Below are 20,402 nucleotides of genomic sequence, written 5' to 3'. Positions count from 1 at the left end.
AGCGTTTCCCCTCTGCTATGGGTAATTTCATGTAGTCTAAGGCTTCCTTTGTAATGGAAGTGTCTCTCATTTTTGTTTAACTTTTTATTTATGCATTTCAAATTACAATACTCAACATCAATCTTGAAAAGGAAAACCAGGATTAGACAAATAGGAAAAAAAAAAGAAAAATTATATAAAGAAATGTACATGTTCAGTTCAATTCAATTCCCAATCCTCAAATGAGGCTTCAAAACCACAACCCAAAGCAAAGAAAAAAAAATATATATATCCCACCAACTTAGCAGCAGCAGCTGCTTCTAGTGTCTCATCCAAACCCTCCCCCCACAAAACATAATAAGAGGCCCTCAAATAAAGTTGATACAGCTAAATTGGTCTCTTCCACAGAAACAGAAGATAATACATGACATCCCATCTCTGATTCATCTTCCTTTCTCTTAAAGGAGGAAGATAATAAGCCTTAGATACTGGAAGAATAAAATAATCAAGCAGCTTTAATACTTTCAAGAAATATTGTTTGAACATCTCCCTAGGAAATACCAATGGCTATTGAGGAAAGTTTATAAACGAAGATTCTTATGCCTTATAATGTTTTCAAAAGTTTCTATTTCAATTGACAATGATTTTTGTTTTCACAAGAGGCACTTGAATATACTTAACATGGCCAATTTCAAATTTAAATGGAGAAATTTGCTGATCAAAATTAGTTAGAGCTTTCCAGAAGTTGAATACATTTTTCCACAAAGGAGTCAACAGAGGCAAGATGGCGCACCCCAGACTTTCAATGGCTTCCCAAATGGATGCAAGATTACACTGAGTTGGTCTTACCAAAATTAAAATTTCTCTGAGCAGATTGAGACAATATAACATGTCCATGCAGAAGGAGAAACCTCTTCAAAGCCTCTGTCTTTCTCCTCTCCGAGCCAGTGTCTCCTCTGAGGCCCCAGTAATGCTTGGGCCAGTCAATGCTGGGCAGAAACACAAGCTGCAGCAGGACTCATTGGAAGGGGTTCTGTTAGGCTCAATGATGCCAAAAAGCCTGGGGGAGATGAAAGCTCATCTTCCCCTCACAATCTCTCCAGCAGCTCAGCTTCTAGTGGCAGAAGGCCATGGACAACGTGGGCATCCATTGGTCTTAAAAGGGGATGCTCCAGTGGAGCCACAAGGAAGATACCATACTGAGCCTTCCTCTTTCATCCCATATGTAGGAACAAAATAAGAAAAAAAAAAACCCTGGAGGTCAAAATGAAGTCACTCACCATGTTGCCAGTTGCATTGCATTAAAGATCCTCCTCCTGGAGTAATTGTTATAATCAATGTATGCTTATAAATTCTTCTTAATCAGGCCAGTGGCATTCAATATAATTGAGATTATTCTGTATCTTTCTGCCACATTTGCATGGTCACAGATTGCATTTCATGGTACATAAGGAGCTTCACTATCTCCATATGATTCACAGAATAGTTGCTGGCCATTTATATTTCTATCAACTTCTTCTTTCGCTTCTGGCATTTTCTCCTGAGTGGATCATTTCATGCTTTTTCAAGGTAGAGTTCTGATTGAAACTTTTATCACATTCAGAACACTTAAATGGTTTTTCACCTGTGTGGATCATTGCATGTCGTTTCAGGGTACATTTCCGATTGAAGCTTTTATCACACCCAGAACATTTAAAAGGATTTTTTCCTGCATGAATCTTTTCATGTTCTATCAAAACACATTTCTGACGAAAGGTTTTATGACAGACAGAACAATTATATGGTTTTTCTCCTGTGTGGAGCATTTGATGTTCTCTCAGATGAGATAACCTACTAAAGCCTTTATCACATTCAAGACATTTAAATGGTTTCCCTCCCCTATGGATCATGTCATGTCGTCTCAAGCTAGACTTCTGATTGAAGCTTTTATCACAATTAGAACATTTATACTGTAGCCCTTCGCAATGGATCATTTCATGTATTCTCAGGCTTACTTTGGAACAGAAACATTTCTCACACTTAGAACATGTAAATGTTTTTTTTTCTGTGTGGATCATTTCATGTTTTCTCAAGGAAGATTTCTGATTGAAGCTTTTATTACATGCAGAACAATTAAATGGCCTCGCTCCTGTGTGGATCATTTGATGCCGTTTTAAATGAGATAATGTAAAGAAACTTTTATGACACTCAGTACATATCAATGTCTTTTTACCAGTGTGGATCATTTCATGGTTTCTCAAGGAAGATTTCTGATTGAAACTTTTATTACATTCAGAACAATTAAATGGCCTCTCTCCTGTGTGGATCATTTGATGTCGTTTTAGATGAGATAACACACAAAAACTTTTATCACACTCAGTACATGTGAATGATTTTCTCCCAGTAAATCTTGGAGGTTGTGATACAAGAGAATTTTCCTCTGTAAAGTTTTTGAGCAAATTAGTATACATGTGTAATTTCTGTTTTATTGAATTTGTATGGCATCGATTTGTGCCTCTTTTTGAAATAAGAGTCCATTTGTCTTGTCTTTCCGCTGCAGGACATTTCATTGCCTTGTTAATTAGAGACTCATTGTTACAGGCTCTGCTGCCATCTGATTTAGGAAAAGCCATGCAAAAATTTTCTCTCTCTTTGTCAGATGGCAGGTTGTTTGTTGCAATAGTTTTAGGATCTCTCTTATAATACTTAATTTTATTTTTGGGTCCTTTACCTGCTGGATAAAAATAAAAGGCAAGGCATTATTTCTTGTTTTTTTAAAAAGGGAAAAGTCTTAGTGCTCTACTGGTAAAGCCTTATTATTGAATATCCTGTGGACACATACAGTAAGAAAGCTCCTAGGTCATTCTATATAATTTCAATTTCTCCCTCATTAAGGCTGATCATAGAATAGAGGGGTGACCAACTCCAGTCCTCATGGGTCACAAACAAGTCTGATTCTAGGATATTCCTAATGAATATGTATAATCTATATTTCTATGCACTACAGCCAATCTAGTCTAGTCAAACATGTCTCATGCATATTCATTAGGGATTTCCTAAACAGCACATTGGTTTGTGGCCCACCAGGATTAAAACCGGACACCCTTGTACAGAGATTTTCATTTTACAAAATATGTAATGCTTTTCTCTTTTTAAATTCAATTTGCTATACAAGGCAATACTAATAAAAAAGAAAACCAGTTATCTCAGTTAGAAACAAGATAATATAAAATCCTCTATGTATTGTGTAACAATTCACCTAACTCAATTATGGCCTGCAGAAGGTGAAAATCAGTAGACTTCTGAGTTTTCCCCAACTGGTGTTGGTGCAGACAAAAGCTCTCATTCTCTTCAAAAAAGGTAACAATTTTATTAGTAACTGACTCAGACTATTACTGGTTACATTCTGTCCTTGTAGGTAATCATAAGAACACAAGATATGCCATATTGGGTCAGACCAAGGGTCCAACAAGCCCAGTATCCTGTTTCCAACAGTGGCCAATCCAGGCTACAAGTACCCAAACATTAAATAGATCCCAAAGTACTAATGCTGGTACTTATTGATTAATAGCAGTTTATAGACTTCTCCAAGAACTTATCCAAACCTTTTCTAAACCCAGCTACACCAACTGCCTTAACCATATCCTCTGGCAATGAATTCCAGAACTTAATTTTGCATTGTGTGAAAAAGAATTTTCTCTGATTTGTTTTAAATGTGCTACTTGCTAACTTCATGGAGTACCCTCTAGTCTTTCTATTATTTGAAAGAGTAAATGTGATTCACCTTTACCCCTTCAAGTTCTTTCATGATTTTGTAGACCTCTATCATATCCCCCTCCCCCTAGCCGTCTCTTCTCCAAGCTGAACAGCCTTAATCGCTTTAGCCTTTCCTCATAGGGAAGCCATTCCATGCCCTTTATCGTTTTGGTCACCCTTCTCTGTACTTTCTCCAGTGCAACTATATCTTGAGATGCAGTGACCAGAACTGCACACAGTATTCAAGGTACAGTCTCACCATGGAGCAATACAGAGGCATTATGACATCAACCTTTTTATTCTTCATTATAATTCCTAACATTGTTTTCTTGACCGTCGCAGCACACTGAGCCGACGATTTCAATGTATGGCACCTAGATCTCTTTCCTGGGTGGTAGCTCATAATGTGGAACTACAGCAAGGATTACTTTTTCCCTAAATTCATCACCTTGCACTTATCCACATTAAATTTCATCTATCATTTGGACACCCAATCTTCCAATCTCACAAGGTCCTCCTGCAATTTATCACTATCCACTTGCAATTTAACTACTCCGAACAATTTTGTGTCATTTGCAAATTTGATCACTTCATTCGTCATACCCCTTGCAAGATCATTTATAAATATATTAAAAGGCACCGGTCCAAGTACAGATCCCTGGGGAACTCCACTGTGAAAACAGACCATTTAATCCTACTCTCAGTTTCCTGTCTTTTAATCAGTTTGCAATCCAAAAAAGGACATCTTCTCCTATCCCATGACTTTTTAGTTTTCTTAGAAGCCTCTCATGAGGGACTTTGTCAAACGCCTTCTGAAAATTCAAATACACCACATCTACCGGTTCACCTTTATCCACATGTTTATTAACCCCTTCAAATTTGTGATGCAAGACTTTCTTTGGGTAAATCCATACTGGCTGTGTCCCATTAGATCATGTCTGTCTATATGTTCTGTGATTTTATTCTTTATAACAGTTTCCACAATTTTTTCCAGCCCTGAAGTCAGGCTCACTGGTCTATAGTTTCTCGGATTACCTCTGGAGCCCTTTTTATAGATCGGGGTTACATTGCCCACCTTCCAGTCTTCAGGTACAGTGGATGATAGGTCAAATTCCATTTTTTTATTTCTTTCAGAACCCTGGTATGTATATCATCTGATCCAGGTGACTTGCTACTCTTCAGTTTCTCAATCTGGCCTACTATAGCTCCCAGGTTTACCATGATTCGGGCCATTTCATCTGAATAGTCACCCTTGAAAACAGTCTCTGGAATGGGTATTACCCCAACATCCTCCTCAGTAAACACCAAAGCAATAAATTCATTTAGTCTTTCCATGATGGCCTTATCTTCCTTAACTCCTTAATTATCTAATGGTCCGACCAACTTCCTCGCAGGTTTCCTGCTTCAGATACATTTTAAAAGGTTTTTATTATAAATTTTTGCCTCTACGACCAACTTCTTTTCAAATTCTCTTTTAGCCTGTCTTAACATTTTACATTTAACTTGTCAACGCTAATGTTTTGTTTTTGTTTTTTTTTTTTTTGAAGGAAAATCTTTTAGCTAAAATAGCCTCTTTCACCTAACCTTCTAACTATACTGGCAATCGTTTGGCCTTCCTTCCACTTTTCTTAATACATGGAATACATCTGGACTACACTTCAAAGATTTTTTTTTTCAGAGTCCATGCCTGTTGTACACTCTTAACGTTTGTAGCTGTTACTTTCAGGTTTTTTTTCCTATTTTCTCATTTTACCAAAGTTTCCTTTTTGAAAGTTTAGTGCTAGAGCTGTGGATTTACTTATTGTCCCCCTTCCAGTCAATTCAAATTTGATCATGTTATGATGACTATTGCCGAGCGGCCACACCACCTTTACTTCTCACCAAATCCTGCTCTCTACTAAGAATTAGATCTAAAATAGCTCCCTCTTTCATTGGTTCCTGAACCAATTGCTCCATAAAGCTGTCATTTATTCCAACCAGAAACTCTCTCTCTAGTATGTCCTTATGTTACATTTACCCAGTCAATACTGGGGTAACTGAAGTCTCCCATTATTATTGCACTACCAATTTTGTTAGCTTCCCTAATCTCTTAGCATTTCATCGTCTATCCCATTATTTTGGCCAGGGGGACGGTAGTATACTCCTATTGCTATACTCTTCCTCAACATACATTGGTTTTCTACCCATAACGATTCTATTGTGCATTTAGTCTCTTTCAGGATCCTTACCCTGTTGGACTCTATGCCCTCCCAGACATAAAACTGCCACCACCCAACCAAATTGCTCCTTCCTCATTGTGATATAATTTATACCTTAGTATGGTTATCTTCAGATATGTCTCACATGCCAATTAAGTCTCTCTCATCATTCACAGCTATACACTTTAGCTTTCTGATCTTACTTCTTAGACATCTGGCACTGGCCTACAGAAATTTCAAAATGTGGGGGTTTTTTTGTTTGTATTAATAGCCTTTTAGCTCAGGTGATTCTTTACTTATAAGCACATGGACTACTTTTATTATTGGAATTTCTGTTGGAATGCTATAACTCTCCTGCTTTATTAGTATCCTTCAGAGATAGTACTGTTGAGCAACTATTTGCTTTCCCCTTAGTTCTAGCTTAAAAGATTAGCGCCAGCAGCCTGGTTCCACCTTGGTTAAAGCGGAGCCTGTCCCTTAACAAAAGACTCTCCCTTTCCCCAAAACTGAATCCCTCTTTCTTGCACCATCATCTCATCAAAGCATTGAGACTCTAGAGCTCTGCCTGCCTCTGGGCACTTGTGTGGAAAAGGGAGAATTTCAGAGAATGCTACCCTGGAGGCTCTGGAGTTCAGCTTTCTACCTAAGAGCCTAAATTTGGCTTCCAGAACCACTCTCCCACATTTTCCTATGTCATTGGTGCCCACATGTACCACAACAGCCGGCTCCTCCTCAGCACTGTCTAAAATCCTATCTAGGTGATGCGTGACGTCTGCCACCTTCACACCAGGTACGTATGCTACCAGGTGATCCTCACATACGTCAGCCACCCAGTTATCTACATTCCCAATAATGTAATCACCACCAGTGTATTCTAATCCCAAAGCCACGTGTCTTGAACATCTTTCTCGCTGTGGATGAAAAACTGCTCATCCTATCCTACTTTCCTACACTTCTATCAATGTAATTCAGACCATTACTGCCAATGTATCCTCATATTACAATATCACTGGCACTACCCTGCACAAGACTGCCAAAAATCAGACAATTGCCAGAAACAGATTTCTATGGATGAAAATCTTTCTAGGCAGAAAGTTGTGGAGTGACTAGTTATCCCCATGTGGTAAACAAGGGGTTTTATTTGTACTGTCATTTGTTTTGTCCTAGGATTTGTGGTTTCTCCACAGAAAGCTCACTTCTTTTGAGATGGCCTGCAGGTGGTGTTGAATCTTTATTCTTTACATTGTAGTTCAAACTGAGGCTTGGGATGTTGTTCTACTTAGAGTGAGGCTTGAATAGCATAATCTCCTAGTATCCTTAGGGAGTGGTGAGACTAACATCCTGCAGTGCCATTGGTCAGAAAATTATTATTGGTCAGCAAGCCACTGGTCAGAGAACTATTTCTAATACTTTGTACCCTGATTGGCCCTTCAGAAATCTGAGAACTAGCTCTGAAGTTTATTTTATTTAAAATGTTTTATATTCCGCGTAAGTCTCGGCTGGGGAAAAAAGGAGACAGATCTCTGTGCTGAGGCCCTGTCACAGCTGATGTGAACAGCCCATTTCCTGAAACTCCCCAAGTACTAAGTACAGCAAGAAGTGTTTAGCTAACGTATGTTGTTTGTGTTATTTTTACATTCACTGTTCCTACATTTTTTTTTTTTTAAGAAATGTCAGTTTGTTAGCTGTGCCTGTTTTGGACTCATTAATGATTCTATTATTTTCTGTATTTGGTCTGGAGGTGGATTTCTAGGAACTGTGTGACACCTCCCCCCCCCCCCCCCCCCCCCCCCATGGGTCATGTGCAGTCTCAGTGTCCCTATTAAAAGCTTGTGAGTGGGGATTTGCCTAGAGGCAAGTGGAAACCCAGCTGGTGAATGTGCACAGGTGCAGGCAGGCCTGGGCAGTGCTCAGTAAGACCCTCAGGAGTGACCATGAGGTTAACCCTGAGTGGATGTTAGGGGTAGGACTAAAGCATTACGCGACACCTCATGAAATAAACACAGACAATTTAATGTACACACGTCATAAATAAAGGGAGGTATGATAGACTCTCCTTAAAAGCCCAGGACCAGGCATTTAGCTTGGCCCACCTTAAACCTCAGACAGGAAGTTAGTTCTGCTCCTTAGAACAGGATAAGGTAGGCAGGCCTAGGGAGAACATGGGGCCTCGGGGGAAGAGTAGGAAACCTAAGGAAGGACAATACTGATTATCTATGAATTGCACTGCTGCCTTTTTGCTTTTGAAACTGCTAAGGTAAGCAGAGCTGTTTCTGTTTTATTTTTCTGGAATTGATAAAAAGTTTGAGAAAACAGCCAGAGGTCAGCCAGAGTCTATTCTCTTGCCAGCCAAAGCCCTCTCACAGTGTCACAGGGCAATATAAAGATTAAAAGGATTCACACAAGGGAGAAGGCTCCTGGCTCAGTTTTTGGAAAAAAAAACTCCTTTCCTTAAATTTTGTCTATTAAAACATTTATATTGCACAAAATACAATAAACTATTGTTCACAAATTAAATATGAAACATGACTAAAAAGTAAGTGCCGCCAATCCACTTACACAACTTGTGAGCAAAGACTTGAGCGTATCACCACTCTAAAAAGTTGTGCGCACGAAAGGTATGCCCAAAGCTGAGCGCACACAGACATACTGTAGAGGACATTAAGGCACACACAGAAGTGCATGAAAACACTACCATTTATTTATTTATTTATTTAGAATTTTTATATACCGACATTCTTACATTAAAATGCAAATCATACCGGTTTACATAAAACAGAAAAAGCAGGAAAAAATATTTCCATAGTCAAATACAGAGAACATTTATAATAAAATTGTTAACAAAGGCATAAGGTAGGAACTTGAAAAAAGGTTACTTAACAGAAAACGTAAAAGAAAAAATAGTAAATGAAGCATAAAGAGTTGACGTCGGGGGAGGGGCATGGTCACACATCGCAGTCACCCATTTCCCCTCACCTCCTGATGATAGTTCCATTTCTTTTTTTATTATTTAAGATGGTGTTCACTTCTTGCGGGGGCCCAGGATGGAGGGTGGCCTCCCCGCTCGCTGGCGCCTGATGGTGAGGCCTACCATGGCCTACCACGTGGTGCACAGGCATAAAGCCTAGCTGCGGGGCCTAGCCCATCGGGGCCATTCAATCCACCAGGCTGCCCAGTTACTCTAATGCCAACGGGAGCAGGAACGAAGTCGGAATGGAACACCGAGCACAGAGACTGGAGGAAGTCCTAAAAACCCCTCTAATTGTCTGTTTTGGAAGGTAAAAACGACTTCCTTTTTTTTTTTTTTAAACTTACCTGAGCTCAGCGCTTACTGGCTGAGTACAGAGACTGTCTCCGGCTGCGGGGGGGGAGGGCATCTGCCGTCACCGCCACACTTAGCATCCTGCACCCGCTGCCTTTCAGCTGTACAGTCAGCTAAGTCCATGCCAGGAAACCCAGCTTCCGGACCAAGGCGCACATCTGAGGGACCATGAAAATCACCTCAGGAATTCTCAACTGGGGGAGGGACCACTTGGTATTACTGCAAGAGAGCAGGGCTTTTCCTCATTTAATTTAAAATTATCCTTCCAGAATCTGAAGCAATCCCATAGGGAAATACATATCCACCATCTGCTGGAGACAGAGAATACCGACAGGCTGGGGTCACTGCAGGAGTATATATACTGTGACGTCAGCTTTGCTCCGTCTCCATCTGCTGGCAGGGGAGGATAATTCACTGGTCCTGAGTCCATCTGTCTATATGCTAGGAAAGTAGAAATATTAAACCAATACTTAGAGTAGGGATGGGAATAGAGTAAATATAACCCCATTTGACCTGGATCTTTACGCAGGCATTCCCAGCATAGATCTTCCAGCTTCTCCCTTGATTACACTCCCACGTTATTATTAATCAAGCTAATTTATTATTATGTCATCTCGTTATCTTCCATGTGATTATCGTTATGCGAACTTTTCATGTTTTTTATATTATTTTGTTTATTATTATAACTTTCATTATATATTATTTCTCATTAGTTGCATCCATTACACTTCTTCTGTTATGCCTTTACCCTGTTATACCCCCGTTTCTTCCACTCCCCTCGCCCCCCCCGTTCACTGTATTTCTCTTAGTTCCATGTAAACCGATATGATGTACCCACGAATGTCGGTATAAAAAAAGTTGTTAAATAAAAAAATAAATAAAGACAGCGTTTGGGAGGAACTAGCAAAACAAAGTGGACAAGGCAATAGGGCCTGATGAGATACATTCCAGGATACTAAGGGAGCTCAGAGAGGTTTTGACGGGTCCACAAAGTCTTGCTCAATAAATATTTAGAAATAGGCATGGTGCCGCAAGATTGGAGGCACCATGGGAGCAGACAGGAGGTTGGAAACTACAGGCCAATAAGTCTTATCTGAGTGGTGGGAAAATCAATGGAAATGCTGCTGGAGGAAAATATAGCCAACTTATCTACAAGCCAATTAATTATAGGATCTGAGGGAACATGGTTTTATCAGAGGAAGGTCATATCAAAACAAGATTTTTTTTTTTTGGATTGGGCAACTAGAGTATTGGATCAAGGAAGAGCACTTGATGTGATTTCAGCAAAGCTTTTGATACTGTCCCAAACAGAAAACTCATGAACAAAAAGTGAAGCCTGGGAGTTGGTTCCATGGTGGTAGAATGGATTACAAACTGGTTGACTGACAAGACAACAGTGAGTGGTGGTAAAAGAAACCTATTTTGAAGAGAGAAGTGTGATAAGTGGATTGCCTCAAGGATCGATTCTAGGGCCATTTTCCTTCAATATCTATGAGCAACATAGAAGGGTTAGAAGGAAAGGATGTCTTTTTACAGATGTAAAGGAGTAGAGAATGAAAAGTGATTTAAGAAAGCTTGAGGCATGGTCCAGGTTTGGCAGCTGGGATTCATTCTCAACAAGTGCAGAAATCCAAAGGAGCTCTATGTGATAAGGGCAAGAGTCTGACGTGCACAGAATGGGAAAAATACATTGGGGTGAAGGTGTGGGATGATCTGAAAGCAGCAAAGCAATCTGACAAGATGGTGGCTAAGGCCAGAAGAATGCTGGGCTGCATCAAAAAGAGGCATAACCAGCAGGAAAAAGGATGGGATATTGCTCCTGTACAATCATTGGTGATGCCTCATCTGGAGTATTGTGTTCAGTTCTGGAGACCGTACCTTAAAAAAAAAATAAAAAATAGAGACAGTATCAAAGCAGTCTAAAAAAAAGCAACCAAAATGGTGTGGTGTCTGCATCAAAAGCCATATGAGATGAGACTGAAGGATTTAAATATGTATACCCTGGAGGAGAGAAGGAACTGGAGGTATATAATACAGACATTTAATTACTTGAGGGGTATAAATGATGCATGGGAATCAAGCATTTTCTAATGGAAAGAGAGAGGTAGAACTAGGGATCATAACAAGGGGACAGACTCAGGAACGTCAGGAAATATGTTTTCACGGAATAGGTGGCGGATGCATGGAATGCCCTCCCAGATAGTTAAGATTAGAACTGTAATGGAATTCAAAAGGGCTTTAGATAAAAAGCTATAATAAAGGCAACAAATCTTTATGTAAGAAAACTGAATAAAAGAGGAAAGAAAATAGATATGGTTGTCCACAGAATGGTTGAAAAATAAAGGCAAAAAGATTAGCATTCAAAAACTACAAAGATAATCAACAAGATGAACACAGGAGAGAATTTCTGGTGAACCTGAAAGAGAAGAAAAAAGAAATCAAGATGGCAAAAGCTTGAGTGGAAGAAAAGATTTCCAAAGAGGTAAAGAAAGGTGACAAGACTTTTTCAGCTATATCAGAAAAAAGAAGACTAGAGGTGGTATTAAGATCGAAAGGTGACAAGGGTCATCGTGTGAAGACAGATAAGGGAAAAGGAGAAATATTAAACCAGGAGTTGCAGCTAGTTTACCTGGAAATAACACAGCTTGCGATTTTTCAGGCAAGCGGCGTTATATTTATAGGAAAGTACCTAGTATGGAGCTACTTTTAAGGCATTTACTTTGCTGTGAATGCCTAATGCAGCTTTGTAAATGAACTACTAAGTTGTACCCTGAAGTGGTGTACAAGTTCTGGGATATACAAATGGCTGATGAAGCTTTGAAGTTGGAGGAATACAGAACTGAACACTGAAAATGCCGATAACCCTGACCATCCCAAGAACTACTCTCTGGAGGAGGGTAATACACTGAAAACAGGGATACTGAGACACCTCAAGAGGATATGCAAAAAAAAAAAATTCAACTGGAGCCAGTTGTGCTGAAGATAAAGAAAGGCCAATTGAATACACAATTGAATGCTGAACACTCACCACCTTAAGCTCCAGATAAAACCAGATAGTTTCCTGCAGCTCAAGAGCCAGTGAAAACTTCTTACCCTTCCTACTACTGACCATCTGAAAAACTGGCCTTCTCTCTCCTGCCCCCTCATACACAGACTCTCTCACCATGTCCTGCTGTGTCATGTGACCAATACTGCTACAGCACTACAAGGTAGTATGGGGGTAAGAGCAGAAGATTCACATACACAGACAGGCAGAAAGAACTAAGACCAGAATATTCAGACGTGCAAGAGAAGAGAACGCACATTCTAATACACCTCAGATCTGAAACATAGAAACATAGAAATGACGGCAGAAGAAGACCAAATGGCCCATCTAGTCTGCCCAGCAAGCTTCACACATATTTTCTCTCATACTTATCTGTTTCTCTTAGCTCTTGGTTCTATTTCCCTTCCATCCCCACCTTTAATGTAGAGAGCAGTGATGGAGCTGCATCCAAGTGAAATATCATCCAAGTGAAATATCTAGCTTGATTAGTTTGGGGTAGTAGCCGCAGCAATAAGCAAGCTGCACCCATGCTTATTTGTTTTACCCAGACTATGTTATTAGCCCTTATTGGTTGTTTTTCTTCTCCCCTGCCGTTGAAGCAGGGAGCTATGCTGGATATGCGTGACGTATAAGTCTTCTCCCATGCCGTTGAAGCAGAGAGCCATGCTGGATGTGCATCGAAAGTGAAGTATCAGGCCCATTTGGTTTGGGGTAGTAACCGCCGTAACAAGCCAGCTACTCCCCGCTTTGTGAGTGCGAACCCTCTTTTCTTCTCCCCTGCCGTTGAAGCAGAGAACTATGCTGTATATGCATTGAAAGTGAAGTATCAGGCTTATTTGATTTGGGGTAGTAACCGCCGTAACAAGCCAGCTACTCCCCTCTTTGTGAGTGTGAATCCTTTTTTCCACATTTCCTCTTGCTGTTGAAGCTTAGAGCGATGTTGGAGTCAAGCCTGTGTATGTTTATTTAATAAGGGTATTGACTCCAGGCAGTAGCCATCATTCTGGCGAGTCACCCACTCTTCATTGGCAGCCTCTTGACTTTATAGATCCACAGTGTTTATCCCACGCCCCTTTGAAGTCCTTCACAGTTCTGGTCTTCACCACATCCTCCGGAAGGGCATTCCAGGCATCCACCACCCTCTCCGTGAAGAAATACTTCCTGACATTGGTTCTGAATCTTCCTCCCTGGAGCTTCAAATCGTGACCCCTGGTTCTGCTGATTTTTTTCCTTAGGAAAAGGTTTGTCGTTGTCTTTTGATCATTAACACCTTTCAAGTATCTGAAAGTCTGTATCATATCACCTCTGCTCCTCCTTTCCTCCAGGGTGTACATATTTAGATTCTTCAATCTCTCCTCGTATGTCATCCGATGAAGATCCTCCACCTTCCTGGTCGCCCTTCTCTGTACCGCCTCCATCTTGTCTTTTTGAAGGTACGGTCTCCAGAACTGAACACAGTACTCCAGGTGAGGCCTCACCAAGGACCTGTACAAGGGAATAATCACTTCCCTTTTCTTACTCGATATTCCTCTCTCTATGCAGCCCAGCATTCTTCTGGCTTTAGCTATCGCCTTGTCGGATTGTTTCGCCGACTTCAGATCATTAGACACCATCACCCCAAGGTCCCTCTCCTGCTCCGTGCACATCAGCCTTTCCCCCCCCATCGAATACAGTTCATTTGGATTTCCACTCCCCATATGCATGACTTTGCACTTCTTGGCATTGAATCTCAGCTGCCATACCTTCGACCACTCTTCCAGTTTCCTTAGATCCCGTCTCATTCTCTCCACTCCTTCCGGCGTGTCCACTCTGTTGCAGATCTTAGTGTCATCCGCAAAAAGACAAACCTTACCTTCTATCCCGTCCGCAATGTCGCTCACAAAGATATTGAACAGGACCGGTCCCAACACCGATCCTTGCGGTACACCACTTAAAACCGCTCTCTCTTCAGAGAAGGTTCCATTTACCATCACACATTGTCTTCTGTCCGTCAACCAATTTGCAATCCAGGTCACCACCTCGGCACTCACTCCCAAGCTTCTCGTTTTATTCACCAGTCTCCTGTGCGGAACCGTATCAAAAGCTTTGCTGAAATCCAAGTATATGATATCGAGCGCTCTTCCTCTATCCAATTCCTTGGTTACCCAGTCAAAAAAGTCAATCAGATTTGTCTGACAGGATCTTCCTCTGGTGAATCCATGCTGCCTCTGGTCCATCAATTCTCCGGACTGTAGATAGTTCACTATTCTCTCTTTCAACAGTGACTCCATTACTTTTCCCACCACTGAAGTGAGGCTAACCGGTCTGTAGTTACCAGCCTCCTCTCTGTTCCCACTCTTGTGAAGCGGGACCACCACCGCTCTTCTCCAATCACTCGGCACCACTCCCGTTTCTAGGGATCTATTGAACAGGTCGCACAGCGGTCCCGCCAGCACATCTCTGAGCTCCCTCAATATCCTTGGATGAATCCCATCAGGCCCCATGGCTTTGTCCACTTTCAGATTCTTTAGCTCTTCCCATACATTATCTACTGTAAATGGATTTTCCTCTGTTCCGCTTCCCTCCAGTTTCTTGTTGTGTTGAGATGGTCCTTCTCCAGGGTCTTCTTTAGTGAACACAGAGCTGAAGTATTCGTTTAATATTTCTGCCATTTCTTCGTCTCCCTCCACACATTGATCATTTCCACCTTTCAATTTCACTATACCACTTTGGACCTTTCTCTTTTCGCTGATGTATCTGAAAAATGTTTTGTCACCATATTTTATCTCCTTGGCAATCCTCTCTTCTGCTTGACTTTTTGCCAACTTGATTAATTTCTTTGTCTCCCTCAGTTGATACAAATATTCTTCTTTGTGCTCCTTCCTTTGGGATCTTTTGTATTTCTTGTATGCAGTTCTTTTAGCTTTAATTTTGTCAGCCATCTCCTTTGAGAACCAGATAGGTTTCATTTTTCTTTTGCTTTTCTTTACATTTCTAACATATAGAGCAGTTGCCTTGGCGATTGCTCCTTTTAGATTGGTCCACTGTTGATCCACATCTCTCTCATTTTCCCATCCATTTAGTTCTTCCTCTAGGTACTTCCCCATTTCCTCAAAGTCTGTGTTTTTGAACTGTAAAACTCTGGTCTTTGTGCTCCTTTTCCATATTCTTTTAGTGATATTAAACCATACCGTTTGATGATCACTGGTGCTGAGGTGGGCGCCCACCTTGACATCAGAGACGATTTCTCCATTATTGAGCACTAAGTCGAGAATAGTTCCTTCTCTCGTGGGTTCCAATACCATTTGTTTGAACAAAGATACTTGCATGGCATCCAGTATTGCTCTACTGTTTTTAGATTCTGCAGATGGGATTTTCCAGTCTACATCTGGCATATTAAAGTCACCAATGATCACCACTTCCCCTTTCTTACCTATCTTATGGATGTCTTCAACCAGATCTCTGTCCAGCTCTTCCTTTTGGTTTGGAGGCCTGTAAACCACTCCAATATAAATGGATGCTCCATCATCTGTTTTTAGGTCTACCCATAGTGCTTCTTCCTTGCCCCAACTTCCTTGCAGCTCAGATGCTTGGATATTATTTCTGACATAAAGAGCCACACCTCCCCCTTTTCTATCCACTCTGTCCTTCCTTAACAAATTATAGCCTGGTATTGCCGTATCCCAATCATGAGATTCTGTGAACCATGTCTCTGTGATAGCAACGATGTCCAGTTCTGCCTCTGTCATTAGGGCCTGCAGATCTGGGATTTTATTTCCCAAACTATGAGCATTTGTAGTCATAGCTTTCCAGGTACTCTCTTTACGGTTATTGCTTTTCCTGTACTCCTTATGAGACTTTAGTTGAGATTTGTTATTCACTTTACTCGTTCCTTTTGCAGTTGTGCCATTGATGACAGAGTTATCCATCTCAATGTTTTTCTCTAGAATTTCTTCAGTTAATATAGGGAGGGCTTTATGTTCTTGTTGCATTTGATACTGTGTGTGTCTCCTTGTTACAGGTCTAATTCTACCAGAGCCCACTGTGATCCTGTTTTTTAATGATTTACTTGATGAACTGATTGAGTGGGGGGGTATACTTGTTGGATTCCCATCTGTCAAGAATGGGTGACTGTGGGACACATGTGTTATCCTACCTGAGTCTACTGTATTTCTTTTTCTTGACTCCTGGTTATTCTTTGGTGTTGGGGAATTATTTTCTGAGTAATGCAATATGGGTGTAATTCTTTTAATTGAAGCTAATTGAGCTTTAACCTCAGTCAGCTCCGTTTTCAAAGAAGAGAGCTGTGCACAGATCGGGCAAGCTCCAAGTCTCCAGATGCTTTCCCTCAGAATAAAGGCTCTACAACAGTTGCATTGGATAGTTCTCATATTGGTTAAGTTTTGGATTGGTATGTCCTTAGCTGTTAACTTACTAATTGATCTTGTTGCTAATGCTAATTTAGACAGTCTATATTAGTAATCTAATCCCAGGGGTGGGTGGGTAGATTAATTAAGAAGTTATCCAGCTAAATGAAAACGTAGTCACTTATCTGGCCAAATAACTACTTAGCCAGTTAGAATTTGGCTGGATAAAGAGGCGGCCCAGAGACGTTCCCGGGGAGGAGCTGAATCAGCCAGTTAAGTTATCTGGCTAACTCCGATATTCAGAGTTAGACAGAAAACCTATCAGGTAACTCTGGTCACGCCATAGGGCTGTCCTAAAGGTAGCCAGTTATACATAACCCGGCTGATAGCTGTGTATATTCAGCAGAATAACTCTGCTGCTGAATATACACTCCTTCAATACCTTCTTTTAAACTAATACTGCATCTTCTTCCTTTGCCTCCTGATGCCCAGAGCCCATCTGCTGTTTTGTGTTTCAAATCTTATTGAATTTTGACACAGTAATAAAGAGATTGACGAGGGCGGTGGATCTGCACACCCTCAGACACTGACAGAACAATAGTTCCATGAGCAAACAAACAGCTATTTGACCAGCTGCGAATATAACCCCACCATGTAACCCACCCAAAACCCTGAACACAGGCAGGCAAGTCAGTGGTGATCAAGAAAGAATTAAGCCGAACCTTGTAACAGCCAACAGAAATAAGCATCTGTCATTGAAGACCGTTTAAATAAAAATTCCGAATTCTGTGAGGCAAAGTTTGCAAATATAATCCCATATTTTCAAAAAAGATTTAAGCATGATAGTCAGATCAATTTTTCAATATGATATTCCATGGCACACAGAGTAAAGGTATCTTCAAATGGGTAAGTGTAGGCACCTCAGACAAAAGCCAGTTATGTAGAATAACCTTTTTTGCTAAGAGAGACATTTTATGTACCCAGAGTCTAAGACTGCTATTGGCAAGTACAACACCATGTAAATCGTCAAGCAAAAAGATCCGAGCTTCGAATGGGAGAGTAACCACCGTAACCTCTTGAATATATTATTGGTCAGTGCCCCAAAATTTCTGTAAACCGGAACAATTCCAGAAGAGGTGGTCTCAGAGTGCCCCTATCACAAGTACATTTAAGGCATCTATCAAACTGTGTTAGTTTCATGTTTACAACTCTCACAGGAGAGATATAAGCTTGCAGAGGCCTGTATTGGTAGCAATTAAGCAAGCCATGGTAATAAACTTGGCATAGACATCACTAGAAAAAGTAATGCCTAATTCTTGAGACCAACCCTCTATTATATTATGATAGATTATAGGTGATTACTTCTGCATCAGCTTTTGGTAAAAATAATAGAATGCCTGCTGGGATCCTCCCATTCAAAAGTCAGAGCCTATGGACATCATGTAATGCCGAATTTGGAGATTTGTGAAAAAATGTTTATTGTCCAATTCATAAGTGGTCTGTAATTATTGGAGAGAGAAAACTGTTAAATCTTCATTCAAGAGAATCACCAAAATAAGAAAATTACTTCTTACCTGCTAATTTTCGTTCCTGTAGTACTATGGATCAGTCCAGACAGTGGGTTATGTCCCCCGTCCAGCAGATGGAGTCAGAGCAAACTTTGGAGGGTGCTGGCATATAAGCCGGTGCGCCCCTCCTGTATCCTCAGTATCGAGAATATCAAAGCCAAGGCAGAATACTGGACAGAACAAGGCAGATGGATCAAGCAAATCCCGGAATAATAAACTGTAAACAGTGAAGAACTATGCAACGTGCAATAAGAACTGTCCAAACATATAAAAAAAACCCACAAACTCGCAGTCAGAAAGCCCCGAAGGGCGAAGACCCATGAGAACAGTAAGACAGGAGAGATGAGCGAGCAGGTTCCCCCCAGATCCCAGAAACGACCAGGGAGGGCGTCTGGACTGATCCATAGTACTACAGGAACAAAAATTAGCAGGTAAGAAGTAATTTTCTTTTCCCTGTACGTACTAGGATCAGTCCAGACAGTGGGATGTACCAAAGCTTCCCTAAACCGGGTGGGTCCCCGGGAAGCCTGCTCGAAGAACCCTGTCCCCAAAGGAACCAGACTCAGATACCTGTACATGAAGCCAGTAATGTCTGGAGAACGTGTGAAGAGACTTCCAGGTCGCCGCTCGACAGATTTCCTGCACAGAGACGAGCTGGGACTCCGCGCAGGAGGCGGCCTGGGCACGGAGAGAATGGGCCTTGACACCCATCGGGGGTTCTTTCCCGGAACCGATGTACGCCGAAGTCACCGCCTCCTTGAGCCAGCGCGCAATCGTAGTCTTGGACGCCTGACGCCCCTTTCTAGGCCCCGACCAAAGCACGAAAAGGTGATCGGAGACCCGGAACTCATTAGTCACCTCCAAATAACGTAGAAGGGAGCGCTTCACGTCCAGTCGCTGAAGAGACATGGGGGCATCAGCCGGGAAGGCCGGCAGCTCCACTACCTGGTTCACGTGGAAAGAGGAAACCACCTTAGGCAGGAACGAAGGGACAGTCCGGATGTGAAGCCCGGAGTCCGTGAACCGGAGAAAGGGCTCCCTGCACGACAGAGCTTGCAGCTCGGAGATGCGCCGCGCCGAAGCGATGGCGACCAGGAAGACCGTCTTCAGGGTGATGTCTTTGAGTGTAGCCTGCCGCAGCGGTTCGAAGGGTGCCCCCCCTAGGGCCCGCAACACTAGGTTGAGATTCCACGAAGGACAGAGCGGGCGCACCGGCGGGCGTAGGTGCTTAACTCCCCGGAGGAACCGCGAGATGTCCGGATGAGACGACGGGTCAGGCCTTCCCGAAGCACGAGCCAGCGAGGCGAGCGCCAAGACCTGAACTCACAGGGAATTGTAGGAGAGGCCCATCTCCAGCCCCTCCTGTAGAAACGCCAGCACCTGATGACGGGAGACCGCTGTCGCGAGAGCACCCCGCACCGAGCACCAGACCTCAAAAACCTTCCATACCCGCACATACGCAACCGATGTTGAGGTCTTCCGCGCCTGGAGGAGCGTATCTACCACGGGACCAGCGTAGCCCTTGCGCAGGAGGCCCCTCCTCTCATAAGCCACGCCGCAAGACAGAAGTGTTCCGCCTGCTCCGAAAATACTGGGCCCTGGCGGAGCAGACGTGGGAGGTGCGAGAGTCAAAGGGGCTCGCCCACCGCCAGGCGAAGAAGGTCCGCGAACCACGGGCGCCGCAGCCACTCCGGAGCCACTAAGATGACTCGACCGCTGTGTCTCTCGATCCTCCATAGCACCTTGCCCACGAGGGGCCAAGGGGGAAAGACGTAGAGCAAGAGCTGAGGAGGCCATGGAAGGACGAGGGCGTCGACGCCCTCCGTGCCGCGCTCCCGCCGGCGGCTGAAGAACCGAGCAGCTTTCGCATTGACCGCTGACGCCATGAGATCCAACGCGGGCGTCCCCCAGCGTCGGACAATGAGAGTCATCGCCTCGGAGAGAGACTACTCTCCCGGATCCAACACCTGACGACTCAGATAGTCCGCCTGGACGTTGTCCACCCCGGCGATGTGAGAGGCCTCCAGACGTTCCAGGAAACGTTCCGCCCAAGCCATCAAATGAGCCGCTTCCAGCGCCACCAGTCTGCTCCTGGTGCCCCCTTGCCGGTTGATGTAAGCCACTGTAGTCGCATTGTCCGAGAGAACTCGGACCGCTCGTCCTCTGAGCATGGGCAGGAACTGCACGAGAGCCAGCCGTACCGCCCGG

General features: G+C 42.6%; 1 protein-coding gene across 5 annotated transcripts in view; it reads right to left on the bottom strand.

Moving 5' to 3' along the window:
* Nucleotides 1–476: 476 nt before the first annotated feature.
* The window catches only part of LOC115083925 (zinc finger protein 501-like), an 88,787-nt gene continuing 68,861 nt past the window's right edge, over nucleotides 477–20,402 (bottom strand). For 4 of the 5 annotated variants that reach the window (XM_029588032.1, XM_029588031.1, XM_029588030.1 and 1 more), the window contains one exon: nucleotides 477–2,692. In XM_029588032.1, the coding sequence (XP_029443892.1) occupies nucleotides 1,488–2,692 (1,205 nt within the window). In that variant the 3' untranslated portion in view covers nucleotides 477–1,487. The remainder of the gene's footprint in view (nucleotides 2,693–20,402) is intronic. The other variant, XM_029588033.1, reaches the window with a different exon arrangement.

The sequence above is a fragment of the Rhinatrema bivittatum genome, chromosome 2, assembly GCF_901001135.1.
Source record: "Rhinatrema bivittatum chromosome 2, aRhiBiv1.1, whole genome shotgun sequence".
Classification (NCBI taxonomy): Eukaryota; Metazoa; Chordata; class Amphibia; order Gymnophiona; family Rhinatrematidae; genus Rhinatrema; species Rhinatrema bivittatum.
The sequence above is the reverse complement of the archived record's forward strand: the minus strand, read 5'-3'. Positions and strand labels throughout refer to the sequence as shown.